At 35.3% G+C, this 11085-nt stretch overlaps 1 protein-coding gene across 1 annotated transcript; it reads right to left on the bottom strand.

Annotated features, from left to right (window-relative positions):
* Positions 1-1053: 1053 nt before the first annotated feature.
* LOC110727221 (mitochondrial phosphate carrier protein 3, mitochondrial-like) lies at positions 1054-5493 on the bottom strand. Its single transcript, XM_021906787.1, has 6 exons — positions 5081-5493; positions 3910-4271; positions 3742-3785; positions 2081-2295; positions 1828-1952; positions 1054-1640 (listed from the first exon to the last, which is right to left on the bottom strand). The coding sequence occupies exons 1-6, from the start codon at positions 5375-5377 to the stop codon at positions 1577-1579; spliced, it is 1107 nt and encodes a 368-aa protein (XP_021762479.1). The 5' UTR covers positions 5378-5493; the 3' UTR covers positions 1054-1576.
* Positions 5494-11085: the final 5592 nt, after the last annotated feature.

Raw genomic sequence — 11085 nt, 5'->3', positions numbered from 1 at the left:
TGCCAGCAACATATCACAGTTGCTCCATTTATCAAAAAGCAACACACAATCCTCCATCTTAGTCAACAATAAAGCATCCATTTCATCAACAACATAAAGGGACATAATCCAATAAATTTAAGGGACATATAAAAGGGCAATAAAGAGTAACAAATTGAAAGTACTACTTAGAAGTAAAAAAAAGTACTACTAAATATTTTCAGTAGTACTTTTCATGCTCCCAGTAATACTGAACACCTGTCATTAGTACTACTAAACAGTAACAGTAGTACTACTATGAGGTAAAAAGGTTTGTTATGTAAAATTAGTTGTGCATAACAGTTGTGCATTACAACTTCCTCACTTCTACACTGTTTGTCAAACAAAACTTGAACTTAATAACCATGGACTTAATTTGTAAGCCTTTAGTGTTTACTTATATTTTGGATGTAATTTGTTTTTTCTTTAAAAAAAATAAATAAATAAATAAGGAACCCAACAAGAAGTCGAGGATGAGCGCACCTAGCCTTCCAAGTACACTGTCGAATCTCTGTTTTAAGCCCACTTTGACGAAATTAGACACGTCCTCACTATTCACTCACGTGCTTTTCACCTAAACAAAACAAATCAGGGTGGTGCTGCTCAAATCACTGGACTCTAACCAAGCTCCTAACGTTAAGTAGATTTGTATGAATGTTTAACCAAGCTGAATATATGTTTAAAGTAACTAGAACTAATGGCAATTGGTTACATTCGCCAGTTGCTATATACAAAGCAAATCAAGACTTGTAGGTTTGCAAGACCATAAAATTTTATACTCTGGCTATTATAATAAAGGTTAGTAAAAACTACTCGTATAATATGGCTTTGAAGATAATATAAACGTTAAAAATTTCACGCCCCAGCTACTATCACTACAATGCTAAAAATGTAATTTTCAAAGCTTAAAAGCTATGATTGAATATCAGATGAAGATCTTTGGCTGAAGATTTGAAAACTTTGGTTGTTACAGCGCTTCTGAACGATGTAACCTGCTACATTAGCACAAGAAAGAAAACATTGTTGACAAAACAATGAAGCAATACAGATTTATTAGAAATTAGACCAAGAAATTTCCCTAGCCCATTTTGGCTATTACAGTAAGAGAGAAGAACAATACAAGTAAAAAGAAATACCGAATATAAAATGGTAGAACCCAAATATGCTCACTGGAATGAACCATAGATAACAAACATTAGCTAGATCCAGCAACAGCTCTAGCCAAAAAAAATTAACGAAGTAGAATCTCCAATATTATGTCATTTCTCTGTCGCCGGTTCCTATTGGGCAAATCCATCAAAACAATGATCTATAAATGGTCTAATATGCATACTCAAAAGAGTTTCAGAAAGGATGAGAACAAAAGCATCCTCGTCAAAAGTATTGCCCAGAGCTACTAGAAGTTTAACATAGTCATGAATTTAAATAAGAAAACAAAAATTCTCTCCCACCATCCAGTGAGCATTCAGTGGTTCTGTTGTTTATTAACACTTCTCCACACATCCAAAAATGTCCGATTAAAGCCACTAAAGCTGATACTTCTCTATCGTCAACATCTTCATACCTTTGCAGGTGTGATTTCGGTGGCAGCAGGGGGAGGAGTCGCACCACCAGTTGTCGGCCTGAGATCATAAATACAATAAAATTGAGTTGTGCAATATGAATGCAACTATAGATCAACAAAATAAAAGAGAAAGCGTACAAGAACCACAATTATTTTCCATCTCCAATCGGCCAATATGTCCTCTTAAAGAATCAAACTATGAAAGCAAATTAAGCAGAATATTATGCAGGTACTAAGAAACTTACAGGCCAACGAAAACTTTGAACGCATCATAGATACCCCATTGTGCTCCAGTGAGGGTACCAATCATGACAATACGGAGAGGAAGTCCACGAGTACAAAGACCCAACAGACCCATCTTCTTCACAGCCTGTGCAACCAGCATCAAGATACACATTAATACAAAGAATGAAATGGTATTGACAAGCACAGCCAAAAGAAAAAAGAAATTAAAAACAGTTCACTTAAGCATATAGCATCAAAAATTGAAGCACTTACATCACCAACAGTAGCTCCCTTAGCATTGTTAAGGAAAGACACAAGGTTGTCAGCGGGATGTGAGACAATAGCACAGAAAACACCAGCGATATAACCACCAGCAAAACTGACACCGAGTTGCAAAGGCTTGCTGCACTCACTTTTTGGCACAGGGATAGCATGCTTATAAAGCTGCTCAACAACCAATTCAAATGATGCAAACTTCATCATTGTGTCTGCAGAACATATTATCACATCAGTGTCCATACTAAATGCTTGTGGCTCCAAGCATAAATTTGGCCAGCGACAAATAAATGGCATTATTGGCATCATAACTATCCCACAAAATTGATAACCTACAAGCCTACAGCAATTATACATTAATACATGCCAATAGTCATTCATAACTCATCCATGCACAAAGAGATCAAATTCTGTATAGAATTATAGAAAGAAGGCAGCACCTAAGGACCTCTGAGTTTATAGACCACCATATAACCAAAAACATCTAAATTATCATCTTTCAAAATAATTAACCGGCAAGAGAACCCACCAGAGGGCAGGTTTTAGTGCTGTAGTAGTTTCAACACCCTCCCAACACCCCCCCCCCCTCCCTCCTTCCCCCAAAACACATAAAAAATAATTTAAGCCTCCTTGCTCTGCCCTCTGTAACTATCTCTAAACTGCTCCACATCCCCCATCCCCTCTTTCAATAGCATCTCCAAATTATTAGAAGTCTAAAAAAACAAATAAAAATAGCAACAGAATACATAATGGGGTATAAGTGAATTGAAAGCAGCATCACTCTTCACAATAACATCTTACCAATTTATTTCGTGTTACGAAACCAAGAAAAATAAGTCCATAAATGATAAATCAAACAACAAACTTATGCCAGCAACAGTGAAAACACAAACCAAGACAACAAAATAGATGCGTAAATAAAACCATTTCAGAGAAGCTTAAAATAGAAGACCATAAGAGAAACAAGGACTTGACATTTGATTAGAGACTTAACTTGACATCTAACAAAGACGTTAGAATGTTACTAAGTTAGTGGCCAAAACAGTACCCTAAACAAAGCAAATTAACTTTTTTCACGAGAGGGCTTGTTTGTTTCATCTAATTTGAACTTATCTTATCCTAATTCAGAAAAAAAAAAAAAAAAAGTTAAAAATAATAATAAGTTTATTTCATAAAATTTAACACAATTTCAAGTTACTTTAAATAATTTCAGACAAAATAAGTTTAGACAAGGTAAATTCAGATGTGTAGAATAAAATAATACAAGTTCAGACAAAGATAAACCAGTTCAAATAAGTTCATATGAACAAAACAAAGCCTAATATACACAAGACCTGGGTGAGAGCAAACAATTAAGTCACTGGAGAAAAGCCACTAGAGAAAAGAGGCCATGATGTTGGGTAGCAAAGTAAAGACATTGGATAAAACCTTCATCAGGACATATAACTCAAATCGTTGCAAGGTAAGTGCTCAAAAGGTTACAAACAAAAGTAAATTCAGAAACTAAACTTTTATAAGATAAATTGTACATCAGGCAATAAGGGATAATAATTATAGAAACCAAAGATGCCTTTGAAATCATAGGACTAACATAAATACCCACAAGACATTAGTAGACAAGTATCAGAATTGATGAACAGCATCTACTAAGAACTTACATGGAATCTGGCGACCCCAAAGTGGTACCAATCCCCTGTATAGCCTGCAAAAATCAAGCTTCTCAATGAGTTTAAAATTCCCACCAACACAGCTCTAAGAGTAAAGCAAGAGACCAGTGTATCAAGTATTATGATATTTTGAATAAGATAGCATAACAAGAAACTTACCCGCCAACTCCGTCAGACTTGATAAACTTAGGGAGACCATCAGACAATCCTCTAGCAAAACCAGGTTGGGTTTGCACCCTAACTTTTACTGCCTCCATAGGGCAAAGGGCGATATCAGCAATAACTTCAGCTGATGCTGAACCAGCAAGGTAGATCAATGTCTTGTACTTCGCAGCATACTCTGGGCCAGCAATGTCAGAATAGTACTTCTTGAAGAATTCATAGAAACCAAATTTGCAAGCACCCTGAGCACTGTAACCAAAAAGTGTGGGCACCCAACCCCTGAAGAAGCCCCTAACTCCCTGCTCCTTGAGCAAAACACCGAAACCAGAGCTGATGCTCTTGTACTTGGCTGGATCAATCTGAAAACAAAAATATCCACCAAATTAACCCACTTATTTAACCATCAAGAAACTAACAATCGACGAATTATTTCTCTTGAATCACTACACAGAATTCCAAGGACAAACTTATACATAAGGTCAGCTTGATATAATAGGCAGGTAAGACATTATTACCCAGAATATCACCACATCCGTATCATTTATGCACCAGTATCAACCTCATACTTCATAGTATCTAACAATCTCTACTCAACATAGCCCTTGTGCACACTAGAAGGTACTCAAATAATAATTTCAAAGACACATCTAATGAAACCGCAAATCATAACATATGACAGAAGTCGAAATTAATTAAATCACCACTGACTTTTAACCCATTCCCCCAATATCAGCCCTGTCAAGGCTTTAACCTTTCATGAAATCACTTCCATCTTCACCTAAATCTTAGGCAACATGAATTATGCTCAATTTCAAGCAAAATGAAACGCTAAATCGAACCATTAATTCAAAAATCTAGAAACTTCAAAAATAAAATTTGCACATCAACCCAAACAATATCGACTTCAACGTCAAATCCCCAAATTCATGACCTAAGCACACCTTAATTATACAACATACAGATCAAACAACATATAAATCATAAAATTCAAAATCACGCCCAAATCACATCGAAAACATAAATTCAAAAATTTATAAAATGAAATGAACAACATTTTAAAAACAAATGAACAACGCAAAATCCTCAACAAAAACAAAAAACAACAGATCTGAAAGATCCAAAACAATCAATCACAGATCCAACCAAAATGAAAAACAAAAAATTATACCTGCATATTACATTTGACAAGATCAAGAGGAGTAACAGCCATATGAGTAAGACCACAGCTAAGAATACCACCAGCAGTACACGCAGCATAAAACTGAGGCGAATACATCTCAATCTTCCTCGGTGGCTCAGAAGGCGATGGAATCACAAAGCTATTCAATTGTGGTGCGCCATTTTCCGACAAATTAGGGTTAGCATTCATGCTGTTAACAGCGACTTGGTCAAGCCCAGCAAAGCCCTTAGAGGAGTAAAGGAACGAAGGAAGAAGAGATTTCCTAGCGTTTTCAGAGACCGCCATTGTTGCTGAGATTCAAAAGCTTCGAAGAGAGAGAAAATGAGGAAATTTTGTTTCCAACTCTTCTTTTTCTCTCTCTTTGTTCGATTCAGCGATATGGGTCAGTGGTAGGCGCAGTATTCGCGTATTTTATACGAGAAAAAGGGGTTGATGAAATTAGGCCCAGAAATGTTGGGGGTAATTATGACTTTAGGGTGATACCAAAAGTTGGGGGTAATTTACGATTTTAGCCCGGCTGTTTTTTGAAGGTTGAATGAGGGGTGGCCGGTGGAGTGATGGAGTCGAGTCTATTCGGGGAATATTCTGGAATCGAAATATGATGGTCTACTCTTCTTCCTCGAGATGTACATAATTGTTGATTTGTTACCAAGTTGCGTCAAAGATAGTGAACTCTTTTTTTTTTTTTTTTTTGTGAGGAGGAAGAAGATAGAGAACGCTTTACATCAATATTTGTGAGTAGGGATGTTAGTGTGGGTTTCGGTTTGGTAGGTGGTGGGGCAGGTAAGGGGATGAAAACCATACCCGCCATGGGTGATGCGGTGGGGGTGGATTTTAAGTTATACTCGCTCTATTCCTGTCCTGTCCCACCCGCCCCACTTCATACTCGCCCCGCCCCAACAGCCCCACTTCGTACCCACCCCATACCCACATCCGTATAGTTTTTAAAACTAAGTTATATACTTTAATACGATTTTATAAAAAGAAATTATGTCAAACAATATAGTAAATATAATACTTTGTAATATACTTATATTTTAAACAACAAAAGTGTGTAATATTGACATTGTTTGTTTTTTTAAAAAAAAAAATTGTATTATTAATTATGTAGGATTGTGTATATGTGAAGCGGGGATTAGGCGGGTCTTGGGTGGGGATTAGGTGGAGGTGGATATCCAAGTGGGGGTGGGGGCGAGGATGGTTTTGGAATTGTACCCACTAGGAGGGGACGGGGATGAATTTTGGACCCGCCGTTGGGATAGGGATGGGGATGAGATGAAAATTTTAGGTGGGAATGGGGATAGGAAAGCTAACATCCGCCCCGACCAGCCTCATTGACATCTCTAGGAGGATAGCCGATTGCCGATTTTCGGGTTTTGACTTTTGTTTTAAAACTAGGTTAGAACCCGTGCGATGCACGATTTATATAAAATATATTTTATAATTTGTATATTTTTTAAAAAAATGGATAATATAAATAAGAATTATGCACCTTGTACAAAAATATCTGTACTTTTAAAATTTTAGATTTTCATCAAAATTATGAAATAATATCTGTTCAACGTTGCCTAACAAATATTTCAATGTAGGAGTCTATTTATTAGTGTGCTACTTAAAATCATTTCATTTTTTAAGCATAAATTGATAGGTTGTAGTTGTAATGTAGAAGTTTCTAATATTAAATATGATATCTCCACCAAAAACAATATAAATAAAAATAAAATAAAATAAAAAATTAATATAAAAAAAATCTAAAAAAAGTTAAAAACAAAAAATAAAAATGATGACATCATCCTTGCATTTAGGCGGGAAAATTTTTATTAAGAGAGTGACATGTGGACAGTGATGACGTCAGTAACTTTTTATTTAAAGTGCCTCATAGAAACTTTTTGCACTATTCACTCGACTGACTTTGACCATGTTTGTGAATTATACATAAGAAAAAAAAATATAGCATTATGGGTTCTTGTAGGAATCGTCTCAATGAATAGATTATTAATTTTCAATGTTGTAGTTTATACTTATTGTTAATTGAAGATATTATTGATAAAAGTTTTTTATTGACATATGTGCCATGCTTCATTAAGGCACTTAAAAGAAAAAAATGGAGGGAGTATTTTCTTTTTTTAAAGTAACTTGTTTTGATTAGCATATTTGTTAATGTTGAACTTTGAACAATAATATTCACGCGACTGATAAGCCGTGTTTTGTGCATAATTGTTAGCCTCTTTTTAGTTATTCTTATTAGTCTAGCTTAGTATTTTAGTTCATTTTGGTTTGATTTGGTTTAGTTTCGATGATTCGATGCTTTTATGGGTAGTTTCGTTGTTTTTGATGTATTTTAGGATTAACGAAGATAATTTAGAGATTTTATGAAGTCATGAGACTAAACCGAGGGCCACGGACCTTCACGAAGCTCGTTGGTCGAAGGACGAGTCACTTAGGCCTTTTTGGAGTCAAGCACGACCATGTTTAAGAGAGGCAAGCCCATGCCCAGCTTAGGCACGTCCGTGCCTGAGCCTTAGAAACTAAGGGAAATTCTCTGGAAGTGAGACACGTCATAGAGGCACGTTCGTGTCTCTGCTGCTGCCTTTGAATCTGCATATGAGGCACATCCGTGCCCAATATAGGCACATCCGTGCCTGGAGTCCAGAAGATGAGAAGAACCTTACTCGAAGTGAGGCACGTCCGTGCCTCTTAGGAGGGTTATGCGCTGAATTTTCTTACGTTTTCTTATCTTTTTGTTGGGAGTATAAATACCCCAGACTTTATTATATTTGAGGGCAAGCATTCCTTATTAGACCTAGTTTTTTTTCTAAAACCTTTACGTTGCTTTTGTAATTCAAGATTCAAGTTCTACTTTTGCAATCTCCATTTATTTCAAGATTTGGTATTTTCCTTTCATCCCTTATTTCTTAATTATGTTTTCTTTGATTATTTTTGCTATTACTTATTTCAATATGTGTGAGTAGTTTTTATATTCCAAGATCTAGGGTAGCCCAATTGTGATTGATGCATGCATTGATTTTTTAAATTCTCTAATGACAATTGCGATTATTTATGCTAAATTGATTGTGATTATGCCAATACTAGATTAGAGATAATTAGTATTGTTATTATTCCATAGTTTTAATCACAACGAGAGTTGGGTTTTAACGGATTTGAGTAGATCAATTTAGGGTTTGAGATTCATCACGAGAGTAGTTGAATTGATAATTGGGAAGCGAAGTAAAGTGTTTAATGTCTCTAATTTGCATGATTCCATGAGAATAGGCTTGATTGTGGTTAGAGAAGCCATTGATACTCGAGAGAGGTCCTTGGTATTAATTAGGGTTTGCTTTTCCCCATGTTAATTGGATTTGTATGATAGGGGTAGATAGATAATTGTATCGATCGTAATTGTGGTGATACTTGATCTTGGATGTTTTAGTTCATTGATTTATCACATTCTTTAGATTTATTGAGTTATTTATATATTAGTTCTTAGAATATTTCACCATTGATTGTTACTTGCTAGTGATTATTTGAGTCTATTTAATTAGGTGAACCTTAGTCTCTTGGGATTCGATCCTTACATGCCCGTCTACATAGTAGTGGTCTTGTTAGGTTATTTTTGTTAGGTACGCGACACGCCTATCAGAGACCTACTTTAACTTGTGTTAGTGATTTTATACATCAAAAAAATTATAGTAATGTGACTATTTGTTAGAATCATCTCAAAGAAAAAATATTCAATTTTTATAATTTAGGAAAATATTGTCAAGAATTATACAACCTTTGGCCAGTCTTCCAAATAAAAAACGATAGTTTGATTAATAAAATGATCTTTGGGGGTATCTACTCATCAAAATAGAACAAAAATTGTTAACTTGTGTTAACAGGTTGAATCCGACATCTAGCTCAAAGTGATAACAATTAAATTTATCTAAAAATATGTTTATTATAAAATAGCCCTTTTCCCGCCGTACCAGCCCCGCTCCCCCATCAGCCACCAGTAGACCCAGCCCCTTCCCCCACCGCATACCACCTTTCCCCATTGCCCCCATTACAGCCCCTCCCTATCAGCCATCGCCAAAACTCCCCACCCATCTATCCTTATGTCCCATCAATTGCTACCTGTGCGATTTGGGCGAATAAGTTTATTTTCTTTTATACTTTGATACTTCCTCCTCTACTGAATCTTCTTACTCCATATTCCTTCCCCGATTATCACCTACCTTCCATCGACACCACAATTTCCACCATGTTTTATACTATCTTCTCCGACTCCACCTTCCACTAACACTAGATAAACTCTTCCCTTCGTTTCCACTTATGACACCACCATCAAATCAAACGAATTAACTTGTGAAAAAAGGTTGGACTTGAAGGCATGGTCAACCCCAAAAGATAAGGGTGACCATGTCCTCCATTAAAGCTTCCATTGAGCTTGATTTTCTCCATTAAAGCCCAAATTAACAAATTTGTGGTTTATTAAACTTTAACTAAAATTCGTGACGAATTGGCAATTTGAGACTTCCCTTTTAAGCAGACTTAAATCTGCAAACAAAAAGATGGTCGCCGCCTCCCTCTTATTCCTAATCAGATGTCAGGATACATAATTAAAACATCATATTCAAATTTTATTGAATATATTTAAATCATAAGTTAAAAGTGTAATTATTAATAGAAAATGGTTATTTTCCCACTAAGAAACCAATAATTGGCAATTTATATTTATAAATAAATTTGTAGGCATGTTTTAAACTTGTAAGATTTTCGCTGGTTAAGAGAAATATGTAAAATTGAATAGAAATGTAAATCAGACTATGGACATTCATGAATTGTAAAATTGTAAGATTCTAAGATTTAAATTGGGATTTTAATAACTATGCCGCAGAAGAACCAATTTTCACCGCATATCCCCACTTCGCAGGCATCCGATTGAATTGCACCAACTAACGAAAAATAAACAAGTCCACTATTAATAATGATTGACAACTAAAAAAGTCATCTAATAGCTGCTAACGTTTCCCCGTTGGCCTTTCAACAACAAATACGTGTGAATTTATATTACTTGACTACCCCCAACTTGTAATCTCTCTCCAAAGTATTATTTGAAAAACCATTGTCGACTAATAGGCCGCGTAAAGAGACTTAGGAAAATGAGTTGGAACTTGATAGGATGCACTAGAAATTTTATATCAATCCATATTCGGGAATTCTACAACATAAGCTCTAACTTACATGATACTTAGACGTGCACATATAAATTGGTAGCTGAAATCTTTTATTTATAAGTTATTAGTACTTAGATGGTTTCTTCAACTACTTACAAGAATTTTTCTTGTGTTTAACAAAGTTTGTTAAAGAGAGTTAAAAAGTTAGCTAATCTGGTTCTTGAGATAATTAAGAAAACTAGACTACAAGTATTGAATTATTAAATAATAATAATAATAATAATAATAATAATAATAATAATATGTTTATAACAAAGGATTTCAAAGAGATCAAAAGAAAGCTTTTAGATACTCCAGTAATTGTTGTGTATATTTTTCTCAGATTATGCGGAGATTTATAGTACGCTTGCATGAATAGTGTTTGCTCGATGTATTAAACATGCAATGAAATGTCTAATCGAGCATGAGGTTCTGAACGACAATATTACTCTTGCATGGGAAGCTAAGCGGTGGTATTTGGCGGTATTCTTAATCCGTTCATATTATGCATACAATGCGTATTACAACACTCCCTCTTGACCGGATTTCTATAGGATCGATGACTCCTACCTGAAACTTTACGTTTAGGTAACAACAAATATTACCGCTATTGTACCTATATGTTTATCTACCTTATTAAAACCTTGCTAAGAAAAACCCCGTGGGATAAAAAGTTGGATGAAGGAAAAAGAGTACAACATATATTGGGCTCCCCCTCAATTTATCACAAATCACAAAGACGATGCATGCCGATCATATGCATGAGTTCTTGAAATTTTCTAGGTGGTAATGCAT

The sequence above is a fragment of the Chenopodium quinoa genome, unplaced genomic scaffold (genome assembly GCF_001683475.1).
Source record: "Chenopodium quinoa cultivar QQ74 unplaced genomic scaffold, ASM168347v1, whole genome shotgun sequence".
NCBI classification, from domain to species: domain Eukaryota; kingdom Viridiplantae; phylum Streptophyta; class Magnoliopsida; order Caryophyllales; family Amaranthaceae; genus Chenopodium; species Chenopodium quinoa.
Note: the sequence above shows the minus strand (reverse complement) of the source record. Positions and strands in the feature narration are given on the sequence as shown.